Raw genomic sequence first — 23,604 nt, forward strand, 5'->3', positions numbered from 1 at the left:
GGCCTCAGCAGCGCTTAGTCTACCTACCTGGGCGTTCATATGACCAGCAACCACAACGATATCTGAGCTTTTAGCCTGTTGTAGATGGGCACTTAGAGCGTCATAGAAACTGTCCTTGGCAGATTCAGAGCTACAGTCAGTTGGGGTGTAAGCAGAAACAATAAACAAGGTGCGATGAACCTCACTTCCTCTAGATTCTCTCACCGATGTTGCCAAACGAACCGCACAGAGGTGACTGTCAACGGGTATCCAATCAAGCAGAGACGCTTCCGCTCGTTCGCTCAATACAATACCCACCCCAGCATATCCAGCTGCAGCGGCCTCTGCATCACCAGAAGTGCGCAGTCGGAACCTGGAAGAGAGCGAGGGCGCAGTCAGTTCGATCACAGTACTTGCGTCCTGCATCCTTGTTTCTGACAGACAACATACATCAATACAGAGGGAATCCAGCGTACGCGCAAGAGCCACCTGTTGACCTGCTCGCTTCAGTGTGCGAACATTGAAAGTGGCTAAGTAGACAGGCTTTCGGGGTTTGAAAACAGACTTCGAAGTGTTTAGGGTTGTAACTGAACTCGGACGTGCAGAAGCTGCAGCTGAGTGTGTTGCTGGGCGAGAAATTTGAACGAGTGGCCGGCACGCTGTTGGACACCATGGCCGAACGCCTTTTGTTGTTTCGAGAGTTAGTACTGGATAGCAACAGCCTGCGTTCAGTACACAGCTGAAACAATCGTATATACGTATCGAGTCCAGTCCATGTGGACCTCCTAATTGAGTCTCGGATGCGCGAAGCCTGGCCACTTTTGCATTCGGATCTCTGACAACCACAACAATATCTGAACGTCTAGTTCGCCACAGGGTATTAAGGGAGTCATAAAACGTGTCTTTGATGATGTGAGCGTTTCTCTTGTTTGGGGCGTAAGCAGACACGACAAACAGACATCAATCAACTGTGCGCTTGTGGAAATCCTTCACAGATTTTGCCAGACAATGCGCATAGAGGCGTCTGTCAACGGGTATCTAGTCAAGGAAGGTCCTTCCGCCCGGTGACTTATGACGATACCAACCCCTGCACACCTTACCGCAGCAGCCTCTGGGTCGCCAGAGGTGTGCAGCCGGAAGTGTGGAGAGTGGTGGTTGGGGTTATTCCAACCCCTGTGCTTGCATATTGAATCGAATTCTTGTTCCTGATACACAGCACACATCGGTGCCAAGTAAGTCCAATGTAAGCAAGAGCAGCTTGTTGACCTGTTTGCTTTAGAGTGCGGGCATTGAAGGTGGCCGGATGGACTGGTCGTCAAGGCTTGAAGATTTACTTCGAGATGCCTAAGAATGTCGGCGCCCGATGACGTGCAGCTGTTGCTTGCAAAACCGATGCAGGACGAACGGAGACGTCAGTCTTAACTGCCGGGCCTACAAGGTTGGAGTTAATAATGGTGTGGGAAGAGGAGGAGAAAAAGTATCTGAAAGAGAAAGAAGGGGGTCAGCAATTGCCTGTTTTCGCTTAACCTTTCTGGTGTATGCAGCAAGTAAGGCGGTTCGGCTCATGGCACCACCCGATAGCCGATGTGGCATGAGTTTGTTTGGATATGTGCAACTCATGTTTGTGTTTGGGCTAGGACACTGGCAGGGCGCCCGTACCTAAACAGGAGGACGATTCGAGTGCTCAACTAAAGCCCTTAGCTCAAAACCCTGACCGCGGGACTTCGGTGTTTGGGTAGAACTCGAGTGCACTACTATTTTTACAGAACATGTTGCCGCACATATTCCAACCTAGAAGATGGAGGTCCAGGAGGCCGGGTTTCTCAGGCCTCTGACCGTAGACCAACCTTGCATGGGAGACTGCGAGTGGTGCACATACCCTCCCTAGCGTATAGCCCAATGGCTCGCTGAAGTACACCACGGTGTGGTCTAGTCTCTCCGTGAGGGCGTCTGGACTAGGCTTTTTGGGCATAAAAGTGACAAACCGCGACTGGTATGTGGTTTCGGGGCGGGATTCTGCCTAAGAGTGTCTATGTATGTCTAAATATTCGGGGTCAATAAGGTTTTTAATCGGAGAGACCTGAGCACGAGGATTTTAGAGACCTTTCGGAGTTCGCCGTGTCACTTTCCCAATTAGACAAACATAAACGGGTTGTTTTCATGTCTTACCACTGGTATATCCGATTCATCCAGGTTTGCACTCTTATTGACTTCTCCCTTTTTCTTCCACGTTCTCTGCTGGCGTACGCTTGTCACCTTTTGTAGCTGGCAATCACTCAGGTTATTAGACTGCGAATTCGAACATTCTGATTGCATGTGGACGATAATCTTCGAGCGAGTGACACCCAAGTGGCTCTTGATTCCATCCATACTCAGTGGGGCATCATAATTTTTTCAACTATATTCTCTTTGGAGCATTATCCTTAGTCCATGAGTGTTGCATCTGTGGGCATTAACCATGAGAAATATGTGGTTTCCACCGATTTCTGGTCATCTTGCCCATTTTACAATCTTTTGAGAATATGCTTCCCACTAATTGCCAGAACAAAATACTTCTTGAATTGTTTGAATATATGTCTTATTGAGGCCAGTTAGGCCGTGAACAATCTGTCTTCGATGTCCATCGGTAGGAACAAAATTGGATTATATGTCCTGCGGATCTCACTGGCTGTGGTCAAGTGCCGGCATTTGCGATCCAGGGTACTCATGAAGTTCTTTCCATATTGAAGTAAAACAACCTCATTTTCAAATAAAATGATCATTAAACGTCATCGAATCAAACTCAGGACCCCGGTGAGTTGTTTTGAATACTCATAGGACATGCGTGTAACTTGGCATCCTCATTCGGTGTTCTTTTAATCCAGTGCACCTTAATTTTTTATCCTAACTATCAATGATATTGATGTTGTTCATGGTATATATCTAGCAAACACCGTTCTTGTCCACTGTAGGCCGCCAATGCCTTTCTTGCCCAGCGCATTAGCAGTATCAACGCAATTTCTGCCATATGCGAAAAGACTGGGGCTGACATTCGAGATGTTGCTCGAGCCATCGGATCAGATAGCCGAATCGGCCCGCACTTTCTCAAAGCCAGTCTTGGCTTCGGTGGAAGTTGTTTCCGCAAGGATATACTAAATTTGGTAAGTTTCTGTAGTCTTCTACGAGGGTCTAATGCAAAACCCGATTGCTTACAACGCAATTTGGATGAAGCAGTTACCTAATTTAGGGCCGAGGTTGGGCGATAATTAAAATCGCGCTTTCCAAATGGGAGCATACTTAATCGATCTCATTGGACCAATGTAACAGGCACCTGGAGATCATTTTCCAGAGGGCTGCTGAAATAGTTGCATTGGTTAAACTGTCTCTGCATCGCTCACCTTTATTTTGACGAAACGACAGCATGGCATCGTTTTCTCACAGTCATCAGACTGGCTGTATTGTCCAGTTTGGATACCATTATTATTGTAGTCTTTCATCTCATTTGTGTCAAGCGTGGCCGTCAAATAAGTTAGTGGGTATGATCCTTTAACGCATGCAAGATATTTTTGACTACACCATTGCTGCACTCGAGTTCGTCAAAAGTGTTTTTCATCAGATGTTCTGATTATGAAAAGAACCAGGTTTTGTCTGTCTTTACCCCACTAAACGGTGTCCCCATGTAAGCAACTCAACGTATCCGCATGTCCTTGCACTGAGTTAAGTAGAACAGTCGTGTTCTTATTGGACTAATATCTGCAAGTTTTCCGCATTTGAATATATGAATATGTATTTTGGTGTCAACCGACAAAGGTGCTGTACTTTTCCCACTCTACGTCAAATTTGTAATGTGAATTCACACTATGATATACTTTTAGCTTGCAGACAGAAAGTCATAGACCTGATTTGTTGTAGGAGGCGTGTTCCAACGGTACAAAATTAGAATAAAGCCACTCAGTCGACGACCTTATTTTTGGACCACCAACCTCATTCAAGACCACAGCCCTACATTTACACTTTCAAATGGCCTCCAGAAAAGCGCTTAAGGCTCATGAATGGATGAACGAGCGATGCTTATCAGATGGGTTTACCTCCAGTGGTGCACCCTCTTCATGGGTATCTAAGTTTGGGTAAAGTTAAGAATAACCTCATGCGGAAATTGGGTTGTGTGAATGGATGATCCACGAGAAATTGAATCTGTCACCGAGCACTGTTTCCACGTACTTATGTAAGTCCTACAAGCGTACCTAAGAGATATGGCATAGTAGTATGAATGGGTTGTTGGAACGACACACTATGAAGATGCCACCGTGTAGCATCCAAATCTATAACAAATGCATCCAAGTAAAAATATTGTTTATAAATATTTTGCGAAATAACAGTAAGAGTTTCCGCCCTCTTTCCTCTGTCTGATGTGCAACCCGGACGAATTTCTGTGGTTCTGCACAGTAGACTGTAAGAAGCAGTGGCATATGGTTCAACTCAGTTCATTCATTTTGTTAAGCATTTGATGAATGCTATATTGTTATCCATGATAGTGGCAGTGTTCACTGTCTATGCATCCGTTTTAAAGAATAAGTGTTTTGGAATTTTCCAACCAGGGAGGCAGTTTGCTTGTGACCGAGAACGGCATTTTGTCCAATAGATTACTTTTTTTTACCACAAACCGACTCGACTGCTTTCAACAGGTGTAATGGCAACCAGCTTCCTCTCCCCTTGATTATTTTGCAAGGTCCCACTGTGTGCCACGTAGCCCACGTTAGAGTTCATCCGCAACGATGAACTTGGTCTTCCAAATTAGTCCTCTCTATTCTTTCACGTGTTAAAACTGAAAATAAGCGGCTTATTCTGCGTAACCCATCCAAGTTACCTATCTCAAAGTGGTAACACATTAGGTGGATTGGTTGACATAACCCTAGAGTTCAGGGATTAAGACATTAGAATGACCCCTAGTACTATGCAGAACGTAGAGTACGCAGTAGCTTCTAAGGAGAATCAAACTTGTCAGTTTGACTGTACCAGCTGACCTCGTCAGTTCTTGGGCGACAGCCTTGCGCCTTTTTCAAGTTGGCATTTTCCAACTTGTCCTTTCTCTCAGAAAGATGGCAACAACTGTACCTCTTGGGATGCTAGTTACCAGGGGATAAAATCCTCACGGATGATACAGCTTTGCCTCCGGACCGTCTCAGAGCGTTTCATTAACTGAAGGCTGACGAAACAGTATTGGTTGCGCCATATGGCACTCGCTGATTTGATTATGGCCCAATCTTGTTAACAATCGTTTTGCCTTTTGTTATTAGTGTACGGGTGCTCGTTTCTCTCAGTACCAACATTCCACTTCATCGTTTTCTATTCCAGGTTTACATAAGCGAATGTCTCAATCTCAATGAGGTCGCTTCTTACTGGTATTCCGTCCTACAAATGAATGAATTCCAACACAGTCGATTCTGTCGTCAAATCATTTCCAAGTTCAACAACACCCTGACCGGTAAACGAATAGCAATTTTCGGTTTCTCGTTCAAGGCGGACACACACGACACAAGGTCAGTGACTTGTATGTCTTCTCCTTCCGCCCCGTTCGGTACACGTTTCTGGAGCCTGATCATCATTCCATTCCGCTTGCATCCAAGTAGAAACAGTTTTGAAAATCTTTAAGCTATCAGGAGATCTCGACGCGTTCGAAACATTTTATTTCAGTTTCCAATCAATGGGAAAAAGTGTGGAACCGATTGAGAAATCATCGTTCCAAAAGGGCTCAGCGAACAAACGATAGTTTTTAACTGAGCAACGTTCCGCTTTAAACGCAAAGGCTTCATCAGGCCAAGTGAGCAGGTCCCGAAGTTGGCTAGCTTTTAAGGCAACCAGGGAATTACTCAGTAAGACGTCTTCAGATTAGCACACTAGGTCAGTGTTGAATGTCAATCAAATGGTCTTGTCGGTTAGTGTGACTGCCTGTATTGATTATACTTCCAAGTGGAACGACGCGACCTTTATGTAGTGCATCTAATTGACGAGAATCGTAAACGTAGTATTCGTTCGATTCTGCTGGTGATACTGTCTTAGGTTGCGAGTGAGTATTTGACTTAGATGCATGCAATTTCGCATTCGATTATGAAATAAGTTCGGTGATATTTCACTGACTGATTCATTCTGGTGAACCCAAAAACTAGGCCGATAGTGAACTTTCCAAAGATTTTCCGGATAGATGGCCATTTGTTGAAATTCATGCACACAACTGTAATGTATAGAACACAAAAGTAATACTCCGAAACACGCATACGCTACTCGAGCATGGTCATTCATCTCAACTCGTCAAGGACGGACTCCGATTTTTCACATTTCGCCCTCCATGTATACAGTGATATTAAAGCGATCGCTTCAGGAATATAAGGCGTTCAGGTCGCACTCAGCCTCATAGCTGAACGCACATTGCCGGATTAAATTCAAGTGAACAACCCTGTTAACACCGTTCGGTTTTCTAGCTCAATCGAACGCAATCGACGTAAAAAGCTGCGCCTCTTTGTAGTTCTGGCACATGCCCCTACGGACTGTAGTTAATTCGCTGAGCAGGATACTTTCTGTTGAGATTTACCCTGGCTCATTTGTCAGACAAGAAGCACTGACATTGTCATCCCTGTGGGCGATATGGATGCCGAAATCGGTTACATGTGGGTGGTCACATAGGATCCGATGCTCACCGGCCGTTCATTTGAGGTGCATGCTGACCATTGGCTTCTAACTAGCAAGAATATCTCAGCATAAACGCGCACACTACGGTACCCGGCAACCACCAAACGCAAATCAACCTAGGTACCCAACTGAATCTGTGGCACACAACGTGATTCCGATCGCTCCGCAGTGCGAGCATGCATGACAGGTAACTTTTCTTCAGGGCCTCGCAGGTCAGCAATAAGCATACCAATCCATCTTCGGGAACTACCATACTACTCTTTGCAGCAAAGCAACATGTAACGAGGACGTGAATGAGTCGTGGCGAAATGCTAAGGGAGCTACGCTAGCGTCGTTCAGTGTTGTCCGTCCGACTTCTGGGATGCGATCAAATGACCACTGTATAAAGTCGAGGTCGCTGGTCCTGGTTGGTGTCAGGTGAACCATGACAACAGGCAACGAGTTCGAGGGTACACACAGATGATCATACTCNAACGAGTTCGAGGGTACACACAGATCGATCATACTCCAAATATTGAAGGTTCTAGGGAAAGACCGAGAAATTTGATGGACAGCGAAATCTCGGAAGACGGAGAAGGCTTATGCCACTGGAAACACCCGTACCAAGTACCAATTACTACGAATGACTGGCCCAAAGGACGCGAATCCGTGAAAAGGTAAGTGGAAAACCAGTTCACCAATACACTCGCGAAAACAACGACAGGAAAGATTGGCCGAACACTTTGAAGAACAGCTAAGCCCGCCCCCTGCAACACAACCCCTGTAGACATTGCAAACAGTTGAATGAATTGTAAACTTTGATCCCCCGTCAGAAGAGGGGATAGAATGTGATCTGTCCCTTCTAACAAGTGAGACTGCACCAAGACCAGAAGGCTTGTGCCTTTTCAATGAAGCCAGAGAAACCCTGATTATCCATGCTGTAAAACTTACTGGCTTGATATGCAGCCAATATAAACAGCCCGCAGAACGGGGCGTATCGACAGTAATCCCTGTATTTGAAACGGGTTCACGAGCTGTGTGTGAAAACCATCGTGAGATTGGCCTGGTAGGTGCGGCCTCTGGTCTCATCCTTGAATTGCTGACTGAATACAAATAGACGATGCACGTTTTCATCCTCCGCTAGATTCTGGAGCAGCAACACTGTTTACAGTTACGAACAGCAGTGATCCTTCTTTCTTCGAAAGCTGCCCTTGACTGTATAAACCGTCAGGTTCTACAGGGACCGCCTATTGAGCAACGGTACCCTCCGTAAATTCTTGGCTCTCCTTAAAGCGCTGTGAGCCAGCTTCAATGGGTGCGCGGACGTTAACGGTAAACTCTCGCCTGAGTTCACTACATGTAGTGGTGTTCGGTAAGGCTCTCCTATATCGCCTTTCATCTTATAGTCCGTCATTGCTGTGGTCGTGTGGGACTGACTTCCATTTTCTAATGCGTGTGGGTTCGAAGTGTTTTTGGAGCGTTTTGGAGCCGATTACAATCAGCTGGGCGTTGATGCACCACACTGTGGCGAACTACGTGGCACCAAAGGTGACGCCAACGGGTCAGCAACCGGGCTCGAAGAGTGAAAAGTTTGGGAGTTGTTCACAGTGGCTTGATATATGTCATGGTCTCTACTGGCATATCAGTTACACTGGAATCGAGAGGACAAACGAACTTGAGGAGGTTGTAGTGGAAATAACCGAAGCATATGGTGATATGGATTCAAATGAACCAGAATATAAAAATAGCTAACAGTCCTATAGGATATCAATGAAATGTGGGAAGCAAGGTTTCAGTCTACAAGACAAAGTGTCAGCAAAGTGTATTTGTTCTCCTGGAGGCAGTCCTCCCAGCAACCCTACTTTGAAGTAGTTGCTCGTAAGGCTGCTGTTGTGGTTTAGGTTGAATCGTTCTGACGGGCTTTCGTATTCGATCCGTCCCTCTTGTAGGTGCGCAACGTTTTGAAATTTCTGTTTCAACCGTCGGCTCGGTGATTCATGCTTTCGAGACAATTCAAACGTATCGGGAAGAATCTCATGTGGAAAATCAGGATCGAGTGTAACTGTCACTGGAAGAGAGGCAGAGCGTAGCCGATTGGCACTACAGACTCAGATGGAGGAGTCTACGTTTACCTCATAAACAGAACACAATCATACCTTGTGTCCACTTTTCCATGCCACCGTGATAGGTTTTTGCTAACACAGATTGGCCAGGTATATATATGTTATTTACAGCACCGTGATGTCCGTTGAACTGAACTTCTATATTTGTGTTTCTACCGGTTGGCGACTGTAGTGTTAGATGGAGGACGTCAACGGGTAAACGGATCTTTCGGTTCATAAGTACCTCCGCCGGGGACTTTGGAGCGCTAACGTTTGGTGTCGCCGTGTAACTCAACAGAAATGTCTCGATGATTTCTGGTGGGATCCCCTCCCCTTTGAGTTTTGAGAGCACACATTTGAAAGTGTCCACAAATGTTTCCACTTTGCCATCGACTTCGGAAAGTGGGGATCGACTTTGGTGGGACGGCTGAAGCTGTCGATCGGAACATACTGAAGGCCAATGTGTGCGGTGGAAATGGAGTAACGGTTCATGATCGCTGGTGTTGCGAGCCATGACAGGAGTAGTTGGAAGTGCACTTGTAGTAGCGTTAACCTCTGTGTTCACCGTTATTGAGGCGACAATAGTATCTTCGGGTTGGTGACGTTGAGAATCGATGAGTCTTGATAATCTATCAGCGTGGTCAATGGGATCTGGTTGGAGCTTGAGGCTTGTCTTATTTTTGGTGCAGCATCCAAGACCATCTTGGAAGACATCGTCGAATATGGTCATGAGTGCGTTAGTTAAGAAATGCACATTGTTGAAAGATACAGGCTAACTTGCCAGTCCGTAGTAGGGTATTTCCAGATGCACTTTGGGTCCGATGATTCGTGAATGAAACAACAGGTTTCCCTATTAACTCTCAACTGGAACGTGAGATCAATGTAATATCTGAATCTGTGCCGACAGATTGGGATGTTATTTTTGAAAACTGTAAGCTATTTTCTTCGGGACTTGGAGTATAGCAAACACAGATCTGGACTGCGGACGTCTCTGATGCGGCTGCCTTTTGACTGTGTTGCTGATTGAACTGCTGATGCTGTTTTGGGTTTTCGGTACTGTAGATTTCTGGATACGGCAGAAACCTTACTTGTGGCCACACCGATGACACTAGTGCTTGAATGGACAAAATCGTCCACAATGTCACTCACTAAAGGACCAGCACGATGTTGGCTTTTTTCATCATATGTAACAGCGATTCACATCAGTGCTATGGCACCAGTGGAATCAGTAAGTCGTGACATCTGTAGCATTGCGGTATAGTGTTTCAGCTTGCGCGAACGTTGACATTCGGTGGTGATTACTTTCACGGTATGTCGTTTTCGGTCTCAAGATTGAGAAGTAATCGATTGTGAATATCTAATTCATGTGGGACCAAAGACCAGCAACGAAAATTGGACACTTGGACTGATCCTCTGTAGGCAACTATAATTGGAATTTTCTACCGGCAAAAGTGACTTAATCATCGGCATCGTGCTCGGCCAATTGGAGACAGTTGCATCAATCGTTAAAAAGTGAATGCTGCTCCCAAAAATTTTATGTCGTTTTCGGTCTCAAGATTGAGAAGTAATCGATTGTGAATATCTAATTCATGTGGGACCAAAGACCAGCAACGAAAATTGGACACTTGGACTGATCCTCTGTAGGCAACTATAATTGGAATTTTCTACCGGCAAAAGTGACTTAATCATCGGCATCGTGCTCGGCCAATTGGAGACAGTTGCATCAATCGTTAAAAAGTGAATGCTGCTCACCAAAAATTTCACGGAGTTGTTCCCATATTTGTGCAAAGTTTAAATCCTTCATACGTTTGGAGAGAATAAAGTTCGTGAACCAGTCATGCTCGAGAGTTCCTGGTTTTCGGACGAAGAAACGGGATTTCCACGCATCACCTTTCTCAGTAAACTCATTCTGAAAAGTATCTTTTCATTGGTTGTACCGTGTATCGAATGTGCGACCAGGTGCTGTTTCGCAGAGAAGTTCGGTAAAAGTTGCTGTGATCGCCTAAGTATTATGAACTGCCACTTTGAGATAGAAATGATGTCTGAAGACCGATAGCTTGAGTTAGAGAAGATATTATCGCTATTGCGACTGTTTGAACTGCGTTTGTTACTGTTGATGGATTACTTTCAAATCCTCCGCCGGATGTTTACTTTCGAGTTGTGTTCCCGTCGCCAGTTATAATGGTTTCTGCCGATGTATCAGTCAGACTTGTCAGACACAGCGGAAGCGAGAAGACAAACGACCTTGAGCATATGGATTGAAAAAGAGCGAACAGTCTAATAGGATATCAATATAAGGCTAAAATAGTGAAAACAAGGTTTCGGTCTACAAGATAAATTGTTAACAAAACGAATTTATTAGTTTTGAGGCAGTATCTTGCGTCTAAGGGCATCACTCCACCACTAGGAGACAAATGGCGTGAAGGGACACAACAACAGGAGTATCAAGGAATGGCTGTTGGCCAAAGGTGATTGGGATGTGCACCTGCCGGTGGTGCAGTTGACACACCATGCTTCGAACCAGTCAAACACAGGAAGTTCACAATTCATGTTGATTTACGGCCTCTAGGTTGATCAGGAGGTCGGGTTGTGGCCGACTACATGCCTAATTTTAGATGAAAAAGGAGGATAGCTGTTCACGAATTGATTAAACGGAAGGCTGGAGGTAGGAAGTCCCGGTTATTCTCCATGGGCACGAAGGGCAAGTGGAGAGATCACCCGAATCCTGGAAGGACTGGACTCGGATCGCGGAATCTGTGCGATCGGTGGCAGACTTTTTGACGTTGTCGATCATCAAGATAGTCAGGGGTCTAGACGAGTGAATGGGAGCCAGTTTCAGAGGTGGCACGATGTGCCAAAGAATGTACTTAATTAACCGGCAGCTGACTGGCTGACCTGATTGAGGGGGACCGACCATCGGTGGCATGCCTGTGAAATTTTGAAGGGAGAGGTGTGTCATGGTGTGTGCCACTGATAGAATGGATGGATAGTATCCGATCAGGTAGTTTAAAACGCATTTCCTATGTCTGATTAAATGTTAATTTGGAAGCTTGAACTGTTTTACGGTGTTTGTTCATTAATGTAAGATGCACAAAAGAACGTCCAGGAAAGCTCAGGAGGACACCTCCAGATGTTTACTTAATAAAACTACACAAATGTAGTTTTGACTTTGTTGTCCGGTAGCCTGTAACCACTGAGTGCGCTTGTCGACAAACAACACACTGGAAGGTGCTGTTCCTTTCGTTTGCTTCGCCCTCCTTGGAGCTCATCAAGAAAGTGTAGTCCCCGAGTTTTCACCAGCCTCATATTCATGAACATAAAATGGTAATTGGTGGAATACACTCATTTTCAAAATTGTAGTAGTTTTCTGAATTTTTCGGCAACCTTAAGAGTAGCCTGTTGTTTCAAGCGTCTCGAATACTGTGCCATCTAAAGCATGAGGTGACCGTGCAGCACATTCAGTTGACGAATATATTGAACATGTGCGATTTACCAATGAGTGCACTTCGTTGATACGTGTACGTGCTTCGCCAACTCCTTTAAAGGACGGGGAGTTCAAACATTTCGATCCAGGTGTCTCCTCAAAATTGGACACTGTCCACACCCCATTCCGGTCCGCTGATCTCTGCTAAAATTGGTGTAGGAGGAGGCCATCTAACTTGTTATTTGAAATGTTCGTGTATCACGTACCGGCACGTACGTACGCCCCAAATGAATGCTGAGCACTCTGTCCTTTCAATGTTTCTTCTTGGGATTTGAATCTACCATTTTTGAAACGTGGAAATATGACTCACGTGGGTTTCTCCGATGGGATCCGCGAAAAAGTCGGTACCGCGAAATTCGTTACTTCGTTGAAGGAGTTAATTTATCCAATTCGCCTACAATTTTAGAAACCGCCTTCACAGGCCTCATTTGTCTAAGGAAAAAACCGCCGTCACCTCAAAAATCCATAGACTGATAAGTACTTTCCAGGAGAACACAGCTGGAACCATTGGTACGTTTAGGTATTTCGCAATCAACTCCAATCTGCAACCTTAGAGATAGGTTTTTTTTCAAATTCATCATCTTTATTTCAATGATGACACCAGAGTTTTTCTTTCTCGCTTTTTATTCAGGGAAAGTCAAGCTATACTTGTGTGCAATTCGCTGCTTGAGGAAAGGGCCATAGTAGCAATTTATGATCCCAAAGCACTGCCACACCAAATTAGAAGTGACCTGCTTTCCTTGCAACATGCAGACGTTGGTAGGTTTCCCTTCTTTGTTGTTAACCCTCGTTGCTTGGATTGTTATTCAATTATTTGGCAATTTTTACATCTAGGCGTGGCCATCTTGCACTAGCCTCAAACAGCTGTCATCGTGCACAGTATTCCTAGTCTCCGCGTAAAACGTATTCGACAAAATCATTTTCCAGCTTACAACAGCTCAAAAACTTTGATGCATCCGATTGACATGTGCTCGCTGTGAACTCCGTAAGCAGGCGATGTTCATACATTCACCCGAGCCGACAAAGTAACTGTTAGCATGTTCGAATGAGAAACGTGTTTGAACGATTTTGGCACACATATGTAAGAATATGGTACATTCGGGTTACAAAAACTAAGTCAGTCTGCTAGAACTCCATAAAACTGCGGTAGAGCCCGTAGTCGGTTTCGAGAGTACTGGTTGATCGAGCTTCCTTCAGTTTTAGTTGCGGCTGTAAATGGTGTAATCTGAGCGGTAAGCTTTGCTGTGAGTGACTAAAAGTGCTGTCTGATGGTGTTCCAAAAAACGTTGCTGATAATGCTGCTTCACTTTCTGTCGCTGTTCCATCTGATCCTGTTAGTGCTGCATTTATCTGTTATTGCGACAGTTCTAGTAACACCGTTTCAACCATTGATGGGACAAAAATTCGAGTTGTCCCATCGGGCTAGAGACAAGGACATCAGCATTCATGGTTCGCTACCTCAGAACCATGACTTATTTTGAAAGCCTTATTGTGAGAAAAACAGTAAAAGTAGACAGACAGGGAACTCAATGCTAGCCCATTCTAATCACTCCGAGTTGCCTACAGCTCTAGACACTCCTTCAGGCATTCTGGATAGATACTAACAAACAAGAACACCACTGACATCGGTTGGAAGTCATTTCTTGCAGCGTCTCCAAATTGGTGCAGTGGAAATCACGCGGTCCCCATCCTGGAAGGCGAGTCGCACCGACGGCACCCAGACTTTCCGGAATCTCTTTCATACACCTCCATCTCCCTGCTTCCACCACTCCGAATTGAGCAAAGGAAAACAGCACTCTCCGGCAAACGATGAATCGGTATGCGCAATACATGGCCAAACCAACACCTTTTGGTGCCGATTGAAGTCCATGTTGCACAACCGAGTACGCGCTGTCTAATGGCTTCGTTACAGATTTGCCAACACCAACCCACATGAGCTATGGTTTATTAGACAATGGTTGTCTAGCATTTGAAGATTTCTCAGTTCTGCCACTCGAACAAGCCAAGTCTCCCCCCATACAATAAAACAACCCGGATACACACGTCCGTTGAGATTTAAGGATATGCTGATTTGACGCCATAGGTATCTTAAATTAGTAAACGCGACCCGAGCCTCGCAGCTTCGTGCATTAACTTCATACATCACAGTACAATCAGAACTAATACAGCTTCCAAGATACTTAAAACAGCCTTGAACTTCGAGTGCCTCCCTTGGATCGTAAGTGGCGTGTCCAGTGACTGCATGTCCACGACAATGACCTTACACTGTGCGGGTGCAAGGACCATGCCAAAGGATGACATGACTTTAGTCAATTCATCCGAAATCCCGTACGCCTTCTCCTCTTCGAAGACGAGAATGATGTTGTCTGCATATTCTAGATTGATAAAGATTTCGTCACCAGCTATTTGATCATCATAATCTTGAAGATCTTCCATCGTTCGTATCAATATGTCATCAATCACGAGCTTAAACAAGAGTGGATATTGGACATCCTGGATACCGCTTCGTGTACAGAAGCTTTTAGAGGGTTCTTCCTGTGATCTGACGTTCCCGAAAATCTGAGAATATCAATAATTTATTATTATTTATTTCATTATTTCATGATGAGAGTGTTGGGGAGATTGAACCGGTCAACCGAATTGCATGCGCCTTAGAAATCCAAAGTTACTAACATTGTGTCGAATGACGTGCTAGGACCTAACGGAGTTTGACTACATAACACCATAACTGCATGACAACCATGCCGTAAACCGGCTTGCTGCTCACAGCTCAGTGTTTCACGAACCACCACAAGGCGACCAAGGAGGAGGGACGACAACGGTCCCGTTGCTACTCCGGTCGTCGTTATAGTTTCCTTGGAGAGTCTAATCCGTGGGCGGGTAACACCTATGCGCGAAACCACCCAGAATTGTTCATGCCTGAAAGAAGTGAAAAGAAATTCAATGGAATGGTTCCATTTTAGAAATCCGTTGGGCTTATCTCAGTGTTTCCAAGAGAAAACAGGCTAGAATTGGAAAAGCGAACCTATTGGAGGCTGTTGTCAATAAGTTTAGTGTACAGTAATGTATACAATAGTGGTCCCGCGCCTTTATAAGTCATTTAATGTGCAGATCCAATCGTGCTATGACCCTGTCAGCATCCGTATTAACCCATCCACGTGGATATCGATTCAAACTAATAGCCTGATGATGGTTCGTATGAAGCTTGGAATATAAGGTAGTATGGGCTTACTTCAATCATTAGGTGGTCCCGTTTTTCGCGAAATTGTGAATCCACTGTACGAATTGTACTCGGTTCCGTGAGAGGTTGGTTTCTTGTTTCGCATACAGACCAGATATCGGTTCGAAAATTCGTAACTCACATGGTGGGGTCTCAAGAGCCTGGTTACTACTTGCGCTGAACCAACTGCGGTTGAATTCCAGACCATTATTGGTGACCATGCTGAAAGCAATCCACATTTTGAGGAGACCAATTTCTTACCCAACCGAATCCAATAACAGCGTTCAGACTGATAAATGCCCGTACAAATTGATAATTCTTAACTCAGATCAAAACTCATATCCCGTTGGGCGTTGAAAGAACGGCCTACGTACGACTCCGTATGACCTCCTGGATTTCGAGACTGCACCCGCCTCCTTTGATCTGTCTGTTCTTCTCAGCAGCAATTTGTTATATTGCAATCCATTACGAAATCTGTCTTCCCCACTGATGGGGTGGGGGGCGAGACGGCTCAATCGGTTAGAGCGCGAAATTACTGACCACAAGGTCCGTAGTTCGACCTTGCCTCTGCTGTGGGGCGAGACGGCTCAATCGGTTAGAGCGCGAAATTACTGACCACAAGGTCCGTAGTTCGAACCTGACCTCTGCTGTCTAAGCTTGAGCCACCTGGCGGTATTGCAGCCTTCGTGCCACCTTTGGGCGGCATGGCAGCTAGGTACCGGAAGGGCGTTATAACTGAAGTTTTTTCTTCACTGATGGACGTCGGTATCAGTCTATCGGGCTGATTTCCGCTCATTATCATTAATGATACAATCGTTGTCACCAGGGGCAGCAACATTAGTGCTGACGCAGATGTAATGAAAATGGTCAACCGTCCCGGTTGAGACCTGCGAGATCTTCCCTCTTGGCTGGAGGCAGTACAAGAAATGGCTGCTGATCGATGTTAGAAGATTTGGTTTTCACCAGATCCTAGGTGTAGGTACTCCAGAATGGGCGACGCACCGATGTTACTACATTCAGTCACATACAAGTTATTTACATGTGTTCCTTTTCCAGTCGATAAACAAGTGGTTGTTTGCTCAACCGCTCTGGAGGCAGTCAAAGGTGCTTATGCAATTGTTATATGTACCGAATGGGAGGAGTTTAAGGTAAGTCACTGATTCATTACGCTATACAGTATGTTGTGGAAATATGTAAAACCAAGGCGAGTGAGTATTTGGATACTTTTCCATAAGCCGCTAGCCAGAACCTTCATTATTCAGTATTTTGAAACATGTGTACAGGCCATCAGAACAGTGGATTGCAGGTCAGTTTGAATCTGCCCATGTGGAGTTGTTGGGCTGGGTTGTTATGTTGCTTCATGATCTAACGCATGCTGCAGCCCTGTACATTCTTATCTTGTCCCTTGTTGTTTGTCGGATTTTCGCCCCCTTCGTTTATTGTGATAACCATTTAACGTCTGTTAACCGTTAGAGTACCACGAAACTTTCTGCGGCAACCATACCAAATCATTTGATCACATCAATTACTGCAACTGAAAACAGTGAGCTTATTTACCTGCACTGTTCGCTAAAAAACTAACATACGCCATTCATCATTGGTATCCATATACAAGCTTCTCATTGTCTACTGTATTTGCATAGTTCACTGAAGACCATGTACCACTCTATCAGACCAGATATCCAGTTCCTTAAATCATGTACTTCATGTGCTGAATATCGTTTTACCCTCGATGTTGCTGTAGGCTAGTTTGCTCTGCGTGGTATCTATCAAGCGCCTTGATTCGATATGGTACAAGATGGAAATGTTCAGCAAGGTGGTATGATATGAGGTCATACAGTGTTGGGTTGGAACGAGTGACTGAAGCGCGTGTTAGTCATGTTTCAAGGTCTGTAACCTGAAGGAAGGCTGGCTGGCACGATTTGACCTCAAAATGTTTTCAATGAAGTGGTCAAACAAGTCGAGAGGTCAGATGCATGTTAAATCCTCGTGAGGATGTGCATACACACACTGAGCAGCCTACGCACATTTTGGTGAACAGTTTAGTCTGATTGTTGATGCTAAAGGCTCCCCTCTTCTGATCACTTGAAGGCAATAATCAATAAAAGGTCATTTTCAACACTATTTTACAGAATCCAGAAACCCGAGCTTGAGTCATAAACTGATTGCCTCGTTTTTGGACATGTTGGGTATTGGCGTGGTTTTCTCACTTTATTGATGCATAAAGATCTGGTGAAACTAGTCTACCGTGGCTATTTCACTATGGCGACTGATCTCCAACAATCCGTCAAATTCCATTTGTACCTACCACAGAATAAGTGTTTAACCATCTGGACGCGATGGCGAGCCACTATTTCAAGCAAATTGGCCTCACACTCTCTGTACACTGGTCACCTAAACTTTCATCCACCAACAGCGACCGCATGTTATTGTCTACCGTCTGTCACCTTTTTAGTAAAAATAGCAGTGTATAAACTCGGAGCACCTAAAATGTGGCTAAATGTGACTTCTATGGGAAGCCCTCATTAAGTTGTTACACAAGAGTGCATGGTTTAACTTTCAATAGATGCTTAAAATCCAGTTCCTTATACGTCTAGCTTAATCAGCTCCCAAGTTAACAATGAGCATCCGACTTTCGACTCTAGCTGTTTGCGAATAGTAAAGCGCGACTGATCTGATGATCATTTTCAGGGCAACCGGGCAGTGTCTCATCCCCCATGCTTGCCTCAGGTGGCATGACAACTAGGCACCGAAAGGGCATTATAGCTGAACGATTGTTGCTTTTGTTTTATTTTGGTTGTGTTCGTGAGGTTAAAATGAATTAGGTAATCAAATAAACAGTAGGCACGACGCAGTGTAAACATACGCATACCATTCTTAATGAGTGGAATCGAAACCTGGTAGTTAGAGTTGCCGATCGCCCCACCCATGACTCATGGAATGGTTCCGATGATCATCCGAACAATTCGAGCAGACTAGGAGACAAATGCGGGCAAGTGATCAAGTGCACGAACACGCACGCACGCATGCACATATACATGTGTGGGGTCGACCAGTACGGCAGTTACGAGGGTTTGACGCGCTAGACAAAACGTATGAAACGATCATGCGCACAGTTTCCGTAAATCCATTGATAGAATTGTCGAACTGTCACAATAGGTCCGAAAATGATAGTAGCTATCATGCTAAACCAGAATGCTGTTACGAGGGACTAATTAAGGTATTTCTGAATAGGGCCAAAAGGCAATCGCGGACGGAGATATAAGGGTTAATTTCCAGAACAGTTTAATGCAGGTATTCTTCGCTCTTGGGCGTCTTTTGCCAATCTCTTTTTGCCGTCTTCGCACAACTAAACTGAGACTATAGTCTACCTGGCTAATAACGCCTGCGAAGGTGCCTTTGGAGTCCATGGCCGTTTAATCCAAAGTAGCCTCGTTTTGCGTGTTGGGAAAGTGGCACCACAAGGTATCACATCAAATTTATCAGCTCTGCTAACCTATGTCTGTCCAATATGAATTTCCTCTAAAGCAGTCGATTTTAGTCTGGCTTAACAGATTAGGCTTTTGTACAGCGAATGTGTTGGTAGCTCAGAAAGCCATCGTTTAGTAACGGCCACGGCTCATGAATGCTTTTAATGAGAAGCTTCGTAACCTTTGTCCACCCGAGCTTGTTTCCTCATCTACATGGGGGCACGAAATGTCAAGTGACTCCAAATGACCCGTACAGAACACTTGGTGACTGTGATTTGGTCAATCAGGCGACCCGAATCGCTGTCCAATTTGATCACATTCTTATTAACGGTGCAAACTTTCCCCATTTCCGCCTCCCACTACCATTACTAAGAGCGTTTAAGCTCAAGTATCACTCAAGCCCTATATTTTCTTACTAGCGATCACTTTTCCTTTACATTCACATAGCATATGGACTATAACAAGTTTTTCACATCCATGAAAAAACCTCCGAGGCTTTTTGATGGTCGTGTCCTACTTAATCACGAAGATCTGATGCGTATCGGATTCGAAGTGGAGTCAATCGGCGTAGACATGTCAAAAATCGTGCTTAATGGTCATTAGTCCACAGCGGACTACCGCTATTCATGTGTCTTTCTGTTTGGGTGTCTCTGGATTGCCAGTTTGAGTGCCTGTATCAGGTGCGGTTTATTCATTATACTGTTTTAACGAAGATTTTGATATCCCATTTGTTGCGTCTCCTTGATTCTCAATTTCCCACCGAGCAGGGATGTATGTTTTCACCCATTCGTTTTGTCAACCAACATCAGACAAATGCTTTTGTGAGCACAGCGCACTTCACCTTTCGATTTCATTCCAATAGTTCATTCCACTTTATGAGATCGTTGTTTCACTCCGTACAGGGCTTAATTCAATACTTCGGTCGAGTCCTAATTGAATCCGACCCAAATCTCACAGACTCCACAGTTTCTTACCTATTCTTTGCTTGAATAGCACTGACTTCAGTTGTTTTTTCTAAATGGCTGTTTGTTCATTTGTCACAAATCACTGCAATAAACACTTATGGTTGAGAAAACTATGATTGACATATAGGATAAATTTTGTGTAATCTGGGCATAGTCGCGTTTTTTTTACCAATAAAAGGATGAGCACCACTTCGTGTGAACACATCCTTCCATCCGTTTAGTTAGGAGAACAACCAACTACCTCGAGATTGAGTTTTGTTTGCCTGGACACAAAACACGGCGGATTCAATAAACGATCCCTACGTTACTAGAAAACTTGGTCCCAAGCAGCATCGCGTGTTCGCTTATTTGTCCACTACTTAGTAGCGTTTGTTCGGATTACATTCCAACCGGTGGTCGCTATTTCTAGCCGGGAACATGTGTGCGTAGTTAACGTACACGGCCCCACGAAATTTCGTCGGCTGCGCGCCAGATTATACACTGTCCATGGTCGCTTCCACTCATCACAGGGCTGGGCGAAAAAAATTCTGCGCGGCAGTCTATCCTCTGCCACGCGATATGCAACGTTTGAAGCTGAGTGTGCCCAAAAATCACCTGCATTGCCAATCCGGTGCTTCCATAAGACCGGTGAGAGCTGCGAAAAATCGCTGTCCAAACACTAGGGGATTTCCAACACCGTTTGCGCGTTGAGGCCACGTTTCTGAATGGCACTACCCAATGTAAACTCTAGCATTGACAGACAAACTGGTAAAAGTTTTCCTGGCGTTCCCGATTCGAATTGTAGTCTCATCTTAAGGCAGTCCACCGGAACTTATGCAGCTGCCCAGGTAAACAAATTTATCTACCACATCGACTGGCTCGCCTGCAAGCATGAAGTTTGGGCTTTATCCCACCCAGTTTTGTATCAGCGCTCCACATTTTACAGGTGTGAAGCACATACCAAATCACACGGCGAAATTATTTAGCTTATTAAGAATGGTTTGCACTGTTGATGGATCGGAACCAAGAAGATTAATATAGTTCGCAAACCCAACGTCTGAGCGAACGCTCTTGGAAAAATTTTGATCCCCGATGTTTTTGGAAGCACGCAGAGATCTCCAGTAGCACATCGATAACAAATTTGAACGTGAGCGATGAGAAGGCAGCCTTGTCTAATACCATTGGTAGTAAACTTGGGCGAAAGCCTGTTGTCGTACGGGCCCACAGGAATTCGCGTACAGTACCCTCAAAATGTATACAAGTTTGGAACACTTGGTCGCGAGAAGTCGCTAACCTCGAATGAGTCGAGAGTAGCTTTCCGATCAAGGAAAGTGACCAACATAAGACGTTGGTGCCTAATTGCCATGCCACCCGAAGGTTGCACGAGGGCTGGGATACTGCCAGGTTGCCCAAGCCTAGACGGGAAGTCGAGGCAAGGGTCGGTTTCGAACCACGGGCCTTTCGGTCAATAAATTCGCGCTTTAACCACTTGGGCGGCTGAAGATTTTTTTGCTGAGTCCCTCTTTCAAGCAGCCAGCGAATATGGAACACGTTCTGGCCCTTCTGAACTTTTGGGTAAATGATCCACCACGTGGAAATTTGTCAGAAAGTCGACTACATTTAAAAACAGATCTGTATGTCCTTATTGTTTTTGCCAGTGATCCGGTTCGTGTCGCACCATGTCTGGTACAAAACTGCGGACCAGTAAATACTATCACTTATCGGGTTAATGCTAAGCACCACAAATAATATCAATGCGGCGAGAGAATAACGCGTGTAAAGACCATTCCTTTCTGCAATTACTCTTCACGAAAGAGTTGCAACGGTATTGTCCCCACATGGAGCAACTTTTGTATAAAAAATAAGCCGGTAAACTGCTTCAAGCCTTGGATCGTGTACAGATATCAAGGGCGAGTCTGCGCTTGTACACGTTACCGATCTCATTCGTCCTGGTACACCTCTTTAGGCGGTCCAGTAAATGCAAGATACATGCTACATTGCTTGATATAAATAGCTGACTGCGTTAATCCGAATAAAACAGAGACGCTAACCAGAAGCTTCAATTGGCAGACCACACAAGACTCGTACACATGGGTAGTAGCATCCCTGGGCGACAGTGGGATCTCTCTACAGAAAGAAGAATGAAATGTTCTATCGTTTTATTGAGGAACAGAGCTCCACTGGAGTGCTGTAATGAAACTCGGATAACTGTGAACTAACCGTTATACGAGCAGACGGCTTCGGCCAAAAAGTGGGTATCAGTATAAATGTCTTGAATATGGAGAATAGTTGGATAGAATGAAATGAAGCAAGATGACAATCCGTTGAAAAACTTCGATTTGAGGGACGAAGTCAAAGGCTAGCTTCATCGTAACACAGCACGTCCAGTAAACATTCTGTTACAAATGGCCGTCCAACAAGCCTTGAAATCCGGATGTGTCTAGATTACGGAACCACTCATCTCTAAAATCCAATCGCGGCGAAGTGACTCCAACTACCTTCTCTGTTTGAAGGAATATAATAATAATAATAATAATAATAATAATAATAATAATAATAATAATAATAATAATATATAAGAAGGGGAATCATTAATTCTAGGCTTAGACTGATGAAAACATATCAAATGGTCAAATATCGAGAACTAAGTTGTAATGCAGTGAGCCCCAAAACATCTCTCGCTTCTATTCACTGAAGCCAGGCCACAAGTTTATACTGCCCAGTGTAATAATAATGACTATGTATTGATTCATTTGCAGCGGAATCATGATTCTGTACGCATCTGTTCATTTTTTTCCCTTCAGTTTTGATCGCTTGCCACAAAAATCGGGAGTTCCTGCTGGAGCTAGTGAAAATACAACTAAAGATGAGAAAGTTAATCATCTGCTTCCGTGATATGGATTAATTTATGTGACCAATGCATACACACAAAGTGTTGATGAAAATAGAGCAATTTCCCCCCATGAATTCGCCGGTGTGCCCCGTTGCGGACAAGTAATTCCAATACTAGACGGTGCTTTCGCCTTCACTAAGGCAGTGCAATCCAGTTAAACCTTGGATGAGTCAAACTGCAGCATGAAAGGAGTTTTTGACCAGCTGATCTCACCGACGACGACGGGTCGGAAAAGGTTGACGGAAGTTCAGTGAAAAACAGACACGGCTGGTTAATGTTGAAGAACCCTTCCTCGGCGGCGGAAATTCATTTCTAGCACCATAGCAGGCATAGGACTCTGAAAAGGATCACAATAATTTTGATACCCAGAACACTTGGATATGAACGTGAGAACGAGGAACACTTGCAAACAGCTTGTCCACCAATTTTCAAAACGATCTTCAATTACTCATTACTCTATTATACCATTCGGTGAGACGTGGTAGTTTTCGTAATCGGTCGAATGTTTAGCGTCACCTTTACTGATAAAGCTAGTGTCAACTGACTGAGAACAACCCAAACACTAGGTCTACCATGCAACATAGCTCAAACACCCTGGAACCAATGCGACATTCTTTCTGTTATCATATGACGATCTACAAACGCTCTAAATGGTGAAATACAAGGTAGTGTGGTTAATCCATCTCCTGGGAGGCTGAAAGTAATGTTGGTTGTTCTACACATCTGGCTGGCACGAATTAGATAACTAAACTGTTACGTACTGACCTTTTAAAAAAGTTTCGTGAAACGATTTTGGTGCACTTGGAATGCTGCATATACTTAAAATCAACATCGAAGTTGTCTATTGATCAGATGTTTGACGATCGA

General features: G+C 44.6%; 1 protein-coding gene across 1 annotated transcript in view; it reads left to right on the forward strand.

Moving 5' to 3' along the window:
- Positions 1-20,148, forward strand: part of T265_07614 (hypothetical protein) — a gene marked incomplete at both ends in the record, with an annotated part of 65,320 nt that extends 45,172 nt beyond the window's left edge. The window contains 5 exons of the mRNA XM_009173178.1: positions 2,931-3,119; positions 5,314-5,498; positions 12,842-12,969; positions 16,487-16,578; positions 19,348-20,148. Of these exons, the coding sequence (XP_009171442.1) occupies positions 2,931-3,119; positions 5,314-5,498; positions 12,842-12,969; positions 16,487-16,578; positions 19,348-19,503 (750 nt within the window). The remainder of the gene's footprint in view (positions 1-2,930; positions 3,120-5,313; positions 5,499-12,841; positions 12,970-16,486; positions 16,579-19,347) is intronic.
- Positions 20,149-23,604: the final 3,456 nt, after the last annotated feature.

The sequence above is a fragment of the Opisthorchis viverrini genome, assembly GCF_000715545.1.
Source record: "Opisthorchis viverrini unplaced genomic scaffold opera_v5_176, whole genome shotgun sequence".
Classification (NCBI taxonomy): domain Eukaryota; kingdom Metazoa; phylum Platyhelminthes; class Trematoda; order Opisthorchiida; family Opisthorchiidae; genus Opisthorchis; species Opisthorchis viverrini.